The following is a 16,148-nucleotide window of genomic DNA, read 5'->3' as shown; positions in this document are numbered from 1 at the left end:
GGACTCGCCCCCCAGTGGCCCCTGGCCGCGGCCTGGGTCATCCCCTCGGTGCCCAAACTGGCTGGTGCGGTGTGTCCAGGCTCTGCAGCCTCCAGCATCAAAGGTCTAATAAACACCAGAGTGGACGCTCTTCCAGTGTGTCACTTAGTGACATCTCTTCTTAGCGACTTCCCCTAAACTGCTTCCCCAGGGGTGGTTCCCAAGGATTCTGGAAAGTTCCTTCTCTGCAGGGAAAGACCAGGTTACCAGATGGCCAAGCCTGGGAGACTGACCCACAAAGGTGGCCACTTGGGCGAGTGGACATGCTCCCAGCACTCAGCCTGATGGGACCCCCAGGGCTTCCTTTCGAGAAACTTTGTCCCTTAAACTTTTGAGGTAAGTTCCTACCCTGCTCTGGGTGGGATTGAGGGAAAATCTCTAACTTTCTGATCTGACCCCTTTTACGTACATAGGTCCCCTGCTCAGCAATCAATATGCGGGGCCCATTATAATATAAAAATTAAAACTAACTCCATTGCAAAGTGCAGCTCCTCCTCCTCCCAGCCGGTGGGAAAGAGCTCCGTGGGTAACTTCTGTGGTCCCCCAGAGATGTCCACATCCTAATCCCAGAACCTGTGAATACATCCCCTTACAGGCAAAGCGACTTTGCAGATGGTAGTAAATTAAGGGTCTTGTGATGGGAGATGGTCCTGGGTCATCCGGGTGGCCTGTGGTCATCACAGGGACTCTGAGACGGAGGCAGGGGGAGACCCGGCTACAGAAGAGGACGCCATGGGAAGATGTTCGTGGAACAAGGAGCCACAAGCCGAAGAATGTGGAAGCCTCTAGAAGCTTAAAGAGACGAGGAACAGATTCTCTCTGGAGCCCCTGGAAGGAGCCAGCCTGCCCTCCTTGATTTTAGCCCCGTGACACCCATTTCAGATTCCGGCCTCCACAGATGCGGGATGATAAATTTGTGTTGTTTTAGCCACCATGTTCATGGCTTTCTTTATGGCAGCCACAGGACAGACACAACCTCTCTATGGCACAGCCTCCGATCTCCCCCCCCCCCCCCCCCCCCCCCCGGGTTCCTGCCAACAGCAGCCCTGACTACTAGGTGTGTAGGAGGAGGCGGGAGACACCTGGGGAGGGAAGGAGGGCGTGCCCCGGAGGCTGTGAGGCCGGCTCCTCCTTCCCAGCTGGGGGGTCTTTGAGCCCGTTCTTCCTCCGTGTGCTCACCTTGCGGCAGCTCTGCCCCACAGCCCCAGCCAAGGAGGACGCCCCGCTCCAGCTGGGCCTGTCCCTTCTCCGTCTGCCCGGGGCTGTCCCGCTCCAGGCTCTTGCCCGGCCTCAGTCCCCCGTCCTCTTTCCCAAGGGTCCTCACTTGACCCGTGGGGACTCAGCAGCATCCCCCTTAGTCCACCCGCCCTCCTCCCCGGAGCATCCAGCACAGATCCTGGGCTGTGTGGGACCCAGGCCGCGGTGGCCCTCCCTGCGGGGCCTCTGTCACCCTCCTGCTGATCCCCTGGGAGCCCCCTCCCTTGCCTGCTGAGGACATACAGCTCCAGTCCCTCCCCCTCGGGAGGCGGGGGGATGCGGCACAGCTCTCACCAAGGAAATGCTCTCCGGACCCCGGCGCCCGCCAGCCTGGACTCCCGGCCTCGGCACTCACGGGCCCCTCCTCTTGGCTCTCCACCCTCGTTGGGGGCTGGAGTTGGGGGGTCTAGTAACTTCCTGGGGCTCCCTCAACAAAGTGCCCATACTGGGTGACTGAAACAACAGAAGTTACTCCCCCCAGTCTGGAGGCCAGAAGTCTGAGACCAGGGTGTGGGCAGGGCTGCTCCTTCCGAGGGCGGTGGGGGAGAGTCTGTCCCATCCTCTCCCATCCTCAGTGTTTGCTGGTGCCCTTGCCATCCACTGTCTTGTAGACGCATCACCCCAACCTCCGCCTCCCTCTCCACAGCGTCTGCCCTCTGTGCACGTCTCTGTGTCCACAGTGTCCTGTTTCTCATGGGGACACAGTCGTCTGTCCTATGGACTAGGGCCACCCCACCGGCCTCATTTTACCTTGACTACTCCACAAAGACGTGATTTCCAAACAAGGTCAGGTCGGGGCATCAGGGGTTAGGACACCAGCATCTCTTTTTGGAGGAGGACACAATTCAACCCCTAATGGGGGTCAGCTCAAAGCTACAAGACCAGACAGGCCCCTCCTTTATCCACCCACCTGGCAGTGCTGTGGCTCCCTGGGGACTGTGGCATCTGTTGTTGGTTCCTGGGGAACGAGGGGACAGGAGACTCCAATCTGAGAATTCCACTCTGACTGACACACGCTGTGACACAGGCCAAGCCCAAGTTCACAGAGGAAGGCCGACACCAGGCCTGTGGTGGCCCCGCTTCTGTCTGGGAATCATGGTGGTTGTAGAAGGAGGATCCCCCGTGCGGGATGCCAGCATCATTCAGGGCAGGGGAAATCCGGCCCAGAAAGCTGAGGGCTGCCGCCGAAAGCGCTGGCTTAGCCCCATGGTGTGACCATGGGCCACTCAGGAGCAAGGCACTGGGGCCGTCCTGGGGAGCGGAGGGAGATGCCCGAGGGGTCACCGTCCTCAGGAGAAGGAAGCTGTTGGCACACCAGGGTGCCAGGGGGGAGCTGTTTGGGAACCAAGAAATAGTCTAAGAGGAGTGCCACCAACGGGAAGCTTCCTGCCGGAAGACACACGTCTAGAAACTTCCATTATGATGATGTCACAGGTTAATGAGGACGTGAAAGGCAGGAGGAATTCTTAGAGCGCCCACTACCCACAGCACTGTCTCATCCGGCTTTCCATTTGAACCAAACGGTCTCGCCGGCTGTTTTGGGTCCCCAGTCTCCAAGCTGCATCATTCCATGTCACGTCCTCGCCTTCAGACACCCTCCCGACACCCCCGTGGCTGCCTGCGCTGTCCACCAGCACTCCACAGGCTCCTCCGGTGATCCTGTGAGGGCTGCAACTGTCCTGGTCTCAGGACGGATGATGGGGTGTCACAGGGTCCAGGAGCACGAGCCTCGTTCGCTGCCGACAGAGCAGCCCCCTGAGATCTGGGGGGTCTCAGGGCATTTGGAGTGGTCGTTGCATCACAAACGTGTATTAAATAAACCTCCAAAGTACAGACTCCCCGTCCTTTCTGATCCTCTGCTTCTGTGTCCGCACTGCCGATGCGACCCGTGTAGACGCCCGCGGCTGCCAGCAGCTCAGCCTGTTTTTCCGTGGGTCACACGGTACACACGCGGCCACGTGGTGCAGGGCCGTGCCCATCCGTGGCTGCAACTGACTTTCCTGTCAGGAACCATCTGAGGGTTCTGGATAGTCTGGTACCAGAGGGATCAAGGCAGAGCACGTCCGTGCAGACGGCCCCGTCCTTCTGTCCGTCCCCCCGATGGACTGTTCTGGTGTCACTGTGGGTTGTAAGTTGCTGGTTTCCACGTGTGTCAACAGCCCTGCACTTCACTTTTTTGGGTGAGGGATGAGGTGAAAACTTCCATGTCTGTTTTATCTCTTTGTGCTGTGAAGAGTCCATCAAGGCCTTTGTCTGTTTATCTACGGAAATGGTCCCATTTCTCTTAAAATTTAATGAACAAGTAATGGTACGGGTTTTCAACAAACCCGGGCAAAGTGAGAGATTTCAGAGCCAAGGCAGGTTTACAATCCACGCACTTTCTCTTTAAAGGTTTCTGCTCTATCCCCTCTTCCCCTGGGTAGAACTAAGCTGGGGTGGGGGCGGGTCCTACAGGCTTCCGCAGTGGCCTCCCTGGGAAGGTGCCTTCTGTTCCTGGTCCTACGGGCCTCCTCGGTCTGTTCCTGGCCCAAGGGATAAGTAGGGTGTCCAATGCTGACCTTGTCAGTCTGACTGATACCCACTTGACTCTCTAGTGCTAGTGGTCCACTGAGACTGCAGGCTCATCCTCCCCCACTGTCCCATGGGTTTGTCTGCAAGGTGTCTTTTTTGCTCTGTGCCTCTTCAATCAGGCCTTGAAAGCTTCAGTAAAATGAATGATGTCAGAGATGACCCCCATACCCCTCTTAGGGCTCCTGGGAACTTGCTGATGCTTCAGAGCCTGCAGGGGTAGGCCTCAAGGTCCTGTGCTTGGACCAGCAGGCAGGTGCTCCTCTCTGTAGGCCCCTCTTTCCAAGGGACATCAGCACCATCCCCGACCACACAGGGTTTCTGCTGCTCCCCACTCACCTTCATCCTGCAAGGGCAGGGGGATGGAGTGGACAGGAAGCCCAAGGCCCCTCAGGGTCCAAGCCTCCTGCACCACATCTGCCTCCTGGGCCCAGCCTTGGAGGGCTCTCCACTGCGGGGGCTGCTGGGACGGGGAGGGGGAGCAAAGCATGCGGATGCATCTGCTTTCAGCTCTCGTCTCCCAGCTGTCTGAACTCGTAGGTGAGACTAGTCTTTATTGTCTGGTTCTACCAATGGGGCACCCGCTGCCCACATCTGGAGTGGTCAAGGGCGGGCGGGGGGCTCCAGAGGAGGAAAAAGCAAACACTGGTTGGTATTTCCTGACACTAATATTGTATTGATTATAGCAATTGACCTTTGTCACACCGAATACAAGCAACCAATCGTGCAGAAGAGGGCTCCCGGGTCCCCCAGTCCTCTCCCCGTCGAGGGATCTGTGGCTCATCTCTTCTCAGACAGGGATGGTGGCAGCATGTTCAAATCCCCGTTGGCAGCTCCTGTGAGTCCACCGATGGGGAGAAGGGAGGTCCTGGTGTCAGGAGGCTCCAGGGGCTCCTGAGAGGAGACCTGTGCTCAGGTGCAAAGATGGCAGCTTTAGAGGCACGAGATGGAGCCGGTCAGCAGCAGGACTTGTGGGCCGAGACAGGGCCGCAGCAGGCTGTGCGGGAGCACACGGGGCGGCAGAGCAGGGACTCGCAAGAGGCCAGGTGGGAGCAGCTGGGCTGGCAGGAGGCAGGGGCACAGCAGGAGGAGACGGGCACGCAGCAGGCGGGCCTGCACACGGGGCGGCAGATGAGGGACACGCAGGAGGAGGGCCTGCACACGGGGCGGCAGATGAGGGACACGCAGGAGGAGGGCCTGCACACGGGGCGGCAGATGAGGGACACGCAGGAGGAGGGCCTGCACACGGGGCGGCAGATGAGGGACACGCAGGAGGAGGGCCTGCACACGGGGCGGCAGATGAGGGACACGCAGGAGGAGGGCCTGCACACGGGGCGGCAGATGAGGGACACGCAGGAGGAGGGCCTGCACACGGGGCGGCAGATGAGGGACACGCAGCAGGCGGGCCTGCACACGGGGCGGCAGATGAGGGACACGCAGGAGGAGGGTCTGCAGCAGGACGAGGGGCAGGGGGTGGGGTGGCAGCACGAGGGGGCTGGGCAGAGGGCGGCCCCAGAGCAGACGGGTGTGCAGGAGACGGGCACACAGCAGTCCTGCTGGCAGGGGGAGGAGGTGCAGCAAGAGGGCTGGCAGCTAGACTGCTGGCAACATGAGGGGTCTGAATAGGGGGAGGCCCCAGAGCAGATGGGCACACGGCACACGGGCTTGCAGCAGATGGGTGTACAGGAGACAGGTGTGGAGCAGACGGGTATGCAGCAGACAGGTGTGCAGGAGACGGGTGTGCAGGAGACAGGTGTGCAGGAGACAGGTGTGCAGGAGACGGGCACACAGCAGGACGGCTGGCAGGGGGAGGAGGTGCAGCAGGAGGGCTGGCAGCTAGACTGTTGGCAGCAGGAGGGCGTGCAGGAGCTGGTGCAGGCTGACTGGCAGGGGCTGCACACACAGCTGGCTGGGGTGCAGAGGAGGGTCAGGCAGGGGGCCGGGGCGCAGCAGCTGGGGGCGCAGCAGGGGGGCTCGCAGCAGCTCTCTGGGCAGTCGTCCACCTGCCAGGAGGAGCCTGGGCAGGAGTCCCAGGACCCGGGCTGGCAGACCCGGCTGCCGTAGCTCAGGTCGCTGGAGCAGACGCACAGGGTGGAGGCGGCCATGGTGGGGCGGTGGGGCTGGAGGAGGGTGTGAGTGTGAGTGTGTGAGTGAGTGTGTGTGCGGTGCCCGGGGCTCTGGGCTTTTATGCCTCTCTGGGGGGTGTGTTGTCCAGCAGGAGGCTCCCACGCCTTCCCTTCCTTGCTGGTGTTTGGCGCTGTGAGGACCTTCATTAGGGCCTGTCCTGCGTCCTGAGATGTCCTTGCTCAGCTCGTAAAACTGGGGCAGTGCTGGGCAGGGCTGGCCGTCCCTGTCCTGAGTCTGGCCCGACAGGGACTCCTGCAGGGAAGGAGCAGCCGCCCTGTGGTTGACCCCACGGCCTCCACCCGGTGGGTCATGAGCCAGAATGCCTAGTGACGGTGGCTCTGGGCCCACGGGGACACACTCCATGTGGGTCTGGGCTTTGTGTGCAGGCCCTGACCTGGGCCGGGTGGCCTGGCCTGTGATTAAGGGACAAGTGGCTGGAGGTGCCCATTTTGGGGCGAAGACAACGTGAAGGCAGCCCTTCCTGGGTGGGCTCCGTGAACTTCATGGTCCCAGTGTCGGCAGAGGGCAACGAGGAGGATGAGGCCAGAGGACAGGAGAGGGCCTGCCCTCCCCAAGAAGGAGACGGAACATTCCAGCAAGGCCTGCACTCCCTGGTTCATTGGGAGGACCAGATACAGGGACTGACCTTCGGGTCCTAAACCATGTCTCCCGGAGCCCATGGTCAGTTGTCCCGAGGGAGGCAAGTCGGGGGACAGGACTCGGGGGCGGGGTGGGATTTAATCTGGAGGAGGAGGCAGGGAGCGAGGGTGGTGTGGAGAGGCTCCAGGGCAATCCACCACTGGCGTGATTTCAATCAAACCCAAAGGGAATCTCTTTGGTATATAAATTGAGAATATTGAACTGCCAGAAAATATCTGCAGTGTGCATGATGGATGAAAGGTTAATATGAAAATTAAAAACTTCTTACAACTAAAACAGGGTAAGATACAAAAGAATCGAATACAAAGTTCAAAACACTCAAATTCCCAAGAAGCATAAGAAAAGCTACTTGATCTCATTAATGATTCAAGTTTCTCAAATTACAACATAAGTGTCCCACCTGTAAGATCACCCAAGGTTTACAATTCTGGTAATTTCCAGTGCTGTTGGACATGGGGGTTTCACCCTTACAAAAACTTAACAGGCATGATTTTTTTTTTAATTGTGATAACACATAATATAAAACTTACCTTTTTATCCATTTTAAAGTGTATAATTCAGTGGCATTTAGTACAGTCACAATATTGTGCAACCATGACCACTATCTAGTTCCAGAACATTCTCATCACTCCAAAAGGAAATCCTGTGCTATTAAGTAGTCCTTCCCCATCCCCTGTCAATCACTACTCTGCTTTCTGTCTCTACGGATTTGCCTGTTCTGCACATTTCATGTAAAAGGGATTATACAATATGTGGCCTTTTGTGTCTGACTTTTTTCACTTAGCCTGGTGTTTTCCAGATTTCCAGATACGTTGCAGCATGTATCAGTGCTTCATTCCTTTTTATGGCTGAATAATATTCCATCATATGGATAGACCACATTTGATTTATCCAATCATCAATTGACGGACAATTGCATTGCTTCTACCTTTTGGCTAATGTGAATAATGCTGCTATGAACATTTTTGTACAAGTTTTTGTTTGAATGCTTCTTTTCAATTTTTTTGGGTATACACTTGGGAGTGGAATTGCTGGGTCATATGGTAACTCTGTGTTTCACTTGTGAGGAACTGCCAGACTGTTTTACACAGCAGCTGCACCATTTTACATTCCCACCAGCAGTGTATGCGGGTTCCAATTTCTCCACAAGCTCAACGACCCTTGTTATTTTCTATTTTTAAAATTATAGCCACCCTAGTGGGTGTGAAGTGGCATCTCGTTGTGGCTTTGATTTGCATTTCCCTGATGACCAATGATAGTGGGCTTCCTTTCATGTGCTTGTTGGCCATTTGTAAATCTTATTTGGAGAAATGTCTATCCAAGTGCTTTGTCCATTTTTAATTGGGTCACTTGTCTTTTTGTGTTGAGTTGTAGGAGTTCTTTATGTATTCTGGATACTAGACGCTTATCAGAATTATGATTTGTGAGTATTTTCTCCCATTCCGTGAGCTATCTTCTCACTCCCTTGATAGTGTCCTTTGATAAACAAAACCTGTTAATTTGATGAAGTCCAATTTATCTATATTTTCTTTTGTTGCTTGTGCTTTTGGTGTCATATCAAAGAAACCGTTGCCAAATCTAAGGGCATGCATATTTACCCCTATGGCTTCTTCTAAGAGTTTTATAGCTTTAGCTCTTGTATTTAGATCTTTGACTAATTTCAAGTTAATTTTCATATATGGTTTGAGTCATGGTCAAACTTCATTCTTTTTCATGTGGATTTCCAGTTGTCCCAGAACCATTTGTTGAAGACCCTATTCTTTCCCCATTGAATGGTCTTGATACTCTTGTTAAAACTCTTGTTAAAAATCAATTGACCATAGATGTATGGGTTTATATATCCAGATTCTCAATTTTATTCCATTGATCTATATGTCTATCCTTATACCAATACCACTGTTTGATTACTGTAGCTTTGTAGTAGGTTTTATTTCTTCCTTGTTAAGTTGGATGTCTTTTTTTTTTTTTCTGTGAGGAAGATCAGCCCTGAGCTAACATCCGTGCTAATCCTCCTCTTTTTGCTGAGGAAGACCGGCTCTGAGCTAACATCTATTGCCAATCCTCCTCCTTTTTTTCTTCCCCAGAGCCCCAGTAGATAGTTGTATGTCATAGTTGCACATCCTTCTAGTTGCCGTATGTGGGACACGGCCTCAGCATGGCCGGAGAAGTGGTGCATCGGTGCGCGCCCAGGATCCGAAGCCAGGCCACCAGAAGCGGAGTGCACGCACTTAACTGCCAAGCCACCGGGCCGGCCCAAGTTGGATGTTTTTTATTTCTTTTTCTTGCCCAGCTGCTCTGTCTAGAACTTCCAGTACGATGTTGAATACAAGGTGAAAGTGGCCCCTTTGTCTTGTTCCTGATCTCAGGGGGAGATCTTTCATCTCTCACCACTGAGTATAATGTGAGCTGTGGGTTTTCATAATGCCCTCCAGTATGTTGAGAAGGTCTCTTCCATTCCTAGCTTGTTGAGTGTTTTTTTGTTTTGTTTTTTTTGGTTTTTTTGTGAGGAGATCAGCCCTGTGCTAACATCCGCCAATCCTCCTCTTTTTTTGCTGAGGAAGACGGCCCTGGGCCAACATCTGTGCCCATCTTCCTCCACTTTATATGGGACGCCGCCACAGCATGGCTTGCCAAGCAGTGCGTCGGTGCGCGCCCGGGATCCGAACCAGCGAACCCCGGGCCACCGCAGCGGAGCGCACGCACTTAACCGCTTGCGCCACCGGGCCGGCCCCTTGTTGAGTGTTTTTATTGTGAAAGATTGTTGGCTTTTTTCTGCATCGATTGAGATGATCATGTGATTTCCCATCTTCATTCTATTAATGTGGTGCATTACACCGATTGGTTTTCATGCATTGAATCACTCTGGCATTCTTGGGCTACATCCCACTTGATTGTGATGTATAATCCTGTTAATATGCTGCTGGATTTGGTTTGATTATATTTTGTTGAGGATTTTTTTATCTTTATCTATAAGGAATATTAGTCTGTAGAGTTTTTTTGTTTGTTTTGGTCTGGCTTTGATATCAGGAGAATGCTGACCTCATAGAATAAGTTAGAAGATGTTCCTCATCTTCTGCTTTTTAGAAGGTTTTGAAAAGGATTGGTGTTGATTGTTCTATAAATGTTTAGTAGAATTCAGCATTGAAGCCACCTGGTTCTGGACTTTTCTTTTTAGGGAGGTTTTTGATTACTGATGTCATCTTGTTACTTATTTTATGTCTATTCAGCTTGTCTGTTTCTTCTTGAGTCAGTTCACTCACTTTATGTCCAAAGATACAAATTGATTGAAAGTAAAGGGATGTAAAAAGATATTTCACGCAAATAGTAACCAAAAGAGAACTGAATGAGTATAATAATATCGGACAAAATAGACTTGACTCAAAAAATTATTGTAAGAGACAAATAAGGACATTAAATATTGACAAAAGGGTCAATATATCATAAGATATGACAATTTTGAACATATAACCACCTAGCAACAGACCTGTGAAATGTATGATGCAAAAATTGGCAGAACTGAAGAAAGAAATAGACAGTTCTAGTTCTACAGTAATAGTTGGAGACTTCAATAAATCATTTCCACTAATAAAAAAATAAAATAATAGAACAACTACATCAAAGATCAACAATGAAATGGAGGACTTGAGGAACACTGTAAACCAACTAGACCTAACAGATGATACACAAAGCTCAACTCAACAACAGCAGAACACAATTCTTCTCAGGAGCACATGGGACATTCTTCAGATTAGACCATATGTAGGTCACAAAATAAATCTCAATAAATTTTAAAAGATTGAAATCATACTAAGTGTCTTCTCTGATCACAATGAAAAGAAACTAGGAATCAATAACAAGGAAAACTGGAAAATTCACAAATATGTGGAAATTAAACAACACGCACTTAAACAGTCAATGGGTCAAAGAAGAAATCACAAGCGAATTTGTAAAATACTTTCAGATGAATGAAAATGAAAATACAACAAAGCAGTACTTATGGGATACAGCAAAAGCAGTGCTCAGATGGGAATTTATAGCCATCAACACTTACATTAAAAAAGAAGAAAGATTTCAAATCAATAACCTAACTTTATACCTTAAGGAAATCAAAAAAGAAGAGCAGACTAAACCCAAAGCTGGCAGAAGGAAGGAAATAAAGATTAGAGCACAGATTAACAAAATGGAAACTACAAAAACAACAGAGAGAATCAATGAAACAAAACTTGGGTCTTTGAAAAGAGCAATAAAGTTAACAAAACTTTACCTAGATTGACTAAGAAAAAAGAGAGGAGACTCAAAAATTACTAAAATCAGAAACAAAAATGGGAACATCACTACTGGCCTTACGTAAATAAAAAGGATTATATGAGAGTACTATGAACAACCGTACACCAAAAAATTAGATAACCTAGACGTAATGGGAAAATCCTTACAAACACACAAACTACCAAAACTGACACCTTTACTTCTGTTCTTTATTTCTCCATATGGCTCCAAGTTACTGTTTATTGCCCTTTTATTTCAACCTGAATGATCATTTCTTGCAGGACTGATCTACTAGTGATGAATTCCTTTAACTCTTACTTATCTGGAAATGTCTTCATTTCTTCTTCATTTTTGAGGGATATTTTTTCTGGATGTAGACTTCTTGGTTGACAGTTTTTTCTCTCAGCACTTTAAATACTTCATCCCACACCTTCTGGCTTCACAGTTTCTGGTGAGAAATTGGCCGTTGACCTCTCCTGCTGCTTTTAAGAGTCTGTCTTTGTCTTTGGATAATTTGATTATAATGTGTCTCAGTGTGGATCTCTTTGAGTTTATTCTACTTGGAGTTCATTGAGCTTCTTGGATGTGTAGATTCATATGTTTTATCAAATTTGGGAAATTTTCAGCTCTTTTCAATCTCTCCCCTTTCTGGGTCTCCTGTTAAGTGTACGTTGGTATACATGATGCTGCCCCACAGGTCCCTTAAGCTCTGTTCATTTATCTTCATTCTTCTTTTTCAATCAATTTTCAGACTGGAGTATTTTATTTATTTATTTTTTTGTGAGGAAGATCAGCCCTGAGCTAACATTCATGCCAACCCTCCTCTTTTTGCCGAGGAAGACTGGCCCTGAGCTAACATCCATGCTGATCTTCCTCCACTTTATGTGGGACGCTGCCACGGCATGGGCTGACAAGCGGTGCCTCAATGCACGCCTGGGATCCGAACCCAGGCCGCCAGCAGCAGAGCACGTGCACTTAACTGCTACACCACGGGGCCTGTCCCCCAGACTGGAGTATTTTAGATGGCCTGTGTTCACATTCACTAACTCTTTCTCCTGCCTGCTTAAATGTGCTATTGAGCCCCTCTAGTGAAGTTTTAATTTCAGTTATTTTACATTTCAACTCCAGAATTTCTGTTTGGTTCCTTTTTATATTTCTCTTTGTTGATCATCTCTATTTGGTGAGACATCATTCTCTTGGTTTGTCTTAGTTCTTTGTTCACGGTTGCCTTTAACTCTTAGAGTATATTAAGAGAGTTGATTTAAAGGCTTTGTCTAATAAGTTCAAAGCCTAGGCTTCTTCAGGAATATTTCTACTAATTGCTTTTCTTCCCCTGTGAATGGGCCATGGTTTCTTTCTTCTTTGCATGCTTCATAAATTTCGTCATAAACTGGACATGTTGAACATTATAATGTGATAAATCTGGATATCAGACTCTCCTCCCTCTCTAGAGTTTATTGTTGCTGATTACTGTGGTTTGTAGTTGTTTTTTTATTTAGTGACTGTCCTAAACTATTTTTATGATGGCTGTACTCTTTGTCATGTGTGGTCACTATTCCATTAGCTTAGTGGTCAGATGGTGATTCAACGGAGAGTTTCCTAAACACTTGGAGCCATAAAATATTTTCCCAGTCTTTGTAGTTGGGCTCTGTGTGTTGGGGCACACCCTCAACCCTCAGCTGGGCAGTTTACAACTCTGCCTTCACCTGTTTCCTGCTTGCTCAGGCCTGGAAGTGCAGCCAGAGATGAGTGCTGAGGGCCTTCTCAGGTCCTTTCTGAGCGTGTGCCCCCTTGTGGGTATCTGTGGGGCCTTTTAGACTCCCAGGAATCTGTGGAAGCTTTGAAAGCCCTATTCCTCAACGCATCTCATTCCTCTGCATTTCATCCTAGGCTTTTTGGGGTGTCTTCTGTTTGCCACAACTTGTGCCTTTCCCACGTGCAAGAATGGATTCATTTGACATTCTCTGTGTAGCTACTTCTCCACCTTGAGAGAGTTCTGAGTTAGGAGAAATAAAGCCCTTTATCTGAGTCCTTCAAGAAGCCACCAGGCGGGTTAAAACAGACAGCCATACTTCTTTCAGAACAAGGTCCACACTGCTCCCTCCAGCACCAGGACCCTCACCGGGACCCAGGCTGCTGGGGACGGGGGAAAGGCAAGGTCCACTGCAATGCCACAAAGCTCCTCTACCTGCAATCACTTTTTTCTTAATGAAGCATTCCCTTGGTTGTTGTAAACCTTTGATCATTTTCCAGAGCTCAGATAAAGTTGATTCTGACAGCGTTGCTAGTTTCTCAATGTTTCTCTTGGGGGGTTAGAGTTCCCTATTCCCTATGTTTTCAGACGTCATTCTTAGCAGGCACAATTTTGAAAAGTCCTTTTGAGAGCATTTATCAGTAACTCTTAAAATTTAAAATTGGCAAAGACTCTAACGTGGAAATCCCACTTCTAGGAATTGAGGCACTGTGAAAACGCACACTCACGCACACAAGTACATGGTGAGGACCCTCACAGTGGTGTTTGTAATAATCAAAACTAGAGAGACTTTAAATGCCCATCCACCTGGTTCTGCATAAATCAATAATGCTGTATCCACACTTTGGGATCCTATGCCCCTGGGCAAAAGAAACCACCATAAGATATTTTTCCTCATCAAATTGGCAAAGATAGAAAAATGTGAATCTATGCTGTTATTAAGAAGTAAGGACCCAGAACCTCTTGTGGGCAACATGGTGATTTTCACATCACCAGGGTCTGTCCCCTGTGCTCTTCACTTCTAGTTCTCAGCCTATTTTTATTTGTGTGTGAAACTGAAACTGTCTACATCTGGACATGTGTGTTCTCATGTGCCTCCTTGCCCCATGGTCTGGACAAGTTTCTCACACTCTTCTGGGCTTTCTCCACCATCACCACCTGAGATCTTCCCTTTCCCACCTGCTTTCCACCAACCCAGCCCAGCGGGCAGAAGCACCGAGACTACGCCTTGTTCTCTGCCCTCTGCATCCAGCAGCTGGCACAGTACTGGAGTGTGAAGTCTGTGAATGTGTGCAAGAGTCCAGGATGCCCAACCGTCTGAGAGGACTGTGTGGGCACCAGGCCAGCAGCTGCCAAAGTCTTCCTTGTCCCCATCTCCCAGCACGACTGCAGCCCAGACTGTCCCCCAGGGAGGAGCTGCTTCTACCCACAGTGAGTCGGGGGGCCTTTGGTTGGAGCCCATGGGACTTGCCCAAGAGTAAAGCTTCTGGAACCCCATAGGACCTGGGACAGTGGCAGGAGAGAAGAATGATGGCACAAGGTAGACGTGAGCTTCCAGGTGTCCCCAAAGATGGTGACATAGAGAGGGACCCAGGCCTCACTTCTGCCCCTCTTACCCCGGGTGTGGGCACAGTCAGCACAAAGGGCCAGTGAGGGGAGCAGACTTTTTATTGGTACTCAGAGGTTGAGAGGGACATAGCTCGGTGCAAGACCAGGGTCAGGCAGGGCCCAGCCCTGACCAGAGGAGGGACATGGCTTGGAGCAAGGAGCATAGTGTGGAGTGGCCAGGGTGCCTGTGGACCAAAATCAGGAGAGGAGCTCCGTGAGTGTTTTAGGCCCCAGACCTGGGCTGTGCTGGCGGAAGTGGGGGCTAGTGTTTCCTCTGTGCTGAGCTATAGCTGGGTAGGGTGGGCCAAGGAGGCTGGGAGATCAGAGGCTTCCAGGGGTAGAGGGGAGAGGGATCTATGGAGCCCAGCTGGCCCTGGGGGACATGTCCAGTCGGAAGCAGGACTTCTGGGCTGAGGTGGGGCCGCAGCAGGCCACGCGGGAGCACAACGGGTGGCACAGCAGGGATACACAGGAGGCCGAGCGGGAGCAACTGGGCTGGCAGGAGGTAGGGGCACAGCAGGAGGAGACGGGCACGCAACAGGCGGGCCTTCATACAGGGTGGCAGATGAGGGACACGCAGGAGGAGGGTCTGCAGCAGGACGGAGGGCAGGGGGTGGGCTGGCAGCACGAGGGGGCTGGGTAGGGGGCGGCCTCAGAGCAGACGGGTGTGCAGCAGACGGGCACACAGCAGGACTGCTGACAGGGGGAGGAGGTGCAGCAGGAGGGCTGGCAGCTAGACTGCTGGCAGCAGGAGGGTGTGCAGGAGCTGGTGCAGGCTGATTTGCAGGGGCTGGACACACACCTCACTGGGGTGCAGACAAGGGTCAGGCAGGCGGCTGGGGCACAGCAGCCGGGGGTACAGCAGTGGGGCTCGCAGCAGCTCTCCTGGCAATTGTCCACCAGGCAGGAGGACCCAGCGCAAGCACTGGGTGAGCAGACCCGGCTGCCGCAGCTCAGGTCGCTAGAGCAGACAGACAGGGTGGACGCAGCAATAACGCAAGTCCTAGGGCAGCAGGTGTCGGCCATGTTGGGGTTGTGCACCTGGAGGGGAGCTGAATGGGGGTGAGTGGCAGGTGAGTGAGTGAAGTGCTCTGGGCATTGGAGCTTTTATATCCCTCCCTGGGATGCTAAGCCTCACCCGATCTCAACGAGCCTTCCCTTTCCTTGTTGTTGCTCAGAGTGTGTTTCCAGACAACACTTATTAGTTTATTTGCTATAAGATGTTTTTAACAGAGTCCCCAAGACTTCTGAGTGTGTCCGGTGATGGATGGTCACTGGCGGTGTCTTTGTGTCCTTAAAGCGAGCGCTGAGATGCAGAGTTTCTGTTGGATGAATGGCTCCTGTGTTGGGTGTGTCTGTAAAACCTTGGCTCCTCTTTCCATCTCTATGCTTGTGTATCTTTGGTATGAATTCTAGTCCCAGGATGTTTTATACCCACAGATGCTCCACACATGTCTCAGACCTTCCTCCACTGAACGAGAGGTGTCTTGACCTGAAGGAGTGCTCCCTCTCGCCTGCTGCATCTGCAAACGCTGGTGGAGTGTCCACGGCTCTTCTCTGCATATGTCACTCCCAATATCCATCCCAGACACTGTGCTTAGTTTTCCTCTTTATCGCACAATTACCAAGTAAGGTGCATATTCTGTTATTTCTAGAGTTTTCAGTTTTAGATATGATCTAATTTTCTATTGTGGAAGAAAACGCTTTTTCTTGTTTCCCACCAGCCCCGTGACAAGTTCCCCTCTTCCCATCCTCAGAAGGCAGCAATACCCCAATATTTGGTTATATCAGTCTTCAAAGTCTGTACTACTTTAACTGAGTGTTGTTCATAGCCAAGTCTGTGTAGTGGAACCAGATTTAATTTCCTTAC

General features: G+C 50.9%; 2 protein-coding genes and 1 pseudogene across 5 annotated transcripts in view; 1 reads left to right on the top strand and 2 right to left on the bottom strand.

Moving 5' to 3' along the window:
- Window positions 1-16,148, top strand: part of TSPEAR (thrombospondin type laminin G domain and EAR repeats) — a 176,218-nt gene that overhangs the window by 72,630 nt on the left and 87,440 nt on the right. The window lies entirely within an intron of this gene.
- LOC131392937 (keratin-associated protein 10-12-like) lies at window positions 4,821-5,969 on the bottom strand. 4 transcript variants are annotated; one of them, XM_058523256.1, is made up of 3 exons: window positions 5,630-5,969; window positions 5,272-5,539; window positions 4,821-4,977 (listed from the first exon to the last, which is right to left on the bottom strand). In XM_058523256.1, exons 1-3 carry the CDS (start codon window positions 5,967-5,969, stop codon window positions 4,821-4,823), a joined length of 765 nt encoding a protein of 254 aa, XP_058379239.1. The 4 variants fall into 4 exon arrangements, with proteins under 4 accessions (XP_058379239.1, XP_058379240.1, XP_058379238.1 ...); XM_058523257.1 differs by having other exon boundaries at window positions 5,272-5,559; window positions 5,650-5,969; XM_058523255.1 differs by having other exon boundaries at window positions 5,272-5,881; window positions 5,930-5,969.
- LOC131423038 (keratin-associated protein 10-8-like) lies at window positions 14,633-15,304 on the bottom strand (annotated as a pseudogene).

Source organism: Diceros bicornis, chromosome 27 (genome assembly GCF_020826845.1).
Source record: "Diceros bicornis minor isolate mBicDic1 chromosome 27, mDicBic1.mat.cur, whole genome shotgun sequence".
Classification (NCBI taxonomy): domain Eukaryota; kingdom Metazoa; phylum Chordata; class Mammalia; order Perissodactyla; family Rhinocerotidae; genus Diceros; species Diceros bicornis.
This window is presented reverse-complemented; position numbering and strand designations above follow the sequence as displayed.

What these genes read in the sequence shown, in the direction of transcription:
- LOC131392937 (XM_058523255.1), bottom strand. Translation starts at nt 5,969, where the DNA reads ATGGCCGCCTCCACCCTGTGCGTCTGCTCCAGCGACCTGA. An exon ending in CGTCTGCTCCAGCGACCTGA is followed by an intron (nt 5,882 to 5,929) that starts GCTACGGCAGCC and finishes ACTCCTGCCCAG; the next exon opens with GCTCCTCCTGGCAGGTGGAC. An exon ending in ATCTGCCGCCCCGTGTGCAG is followed by an intron (nt 4,978 to 5,271) that starts GCCCGCCTGCTG and finishes CCCCGTGTGCAG; the next exon opens with GCCCGCCTGCTGCGTGCCCG.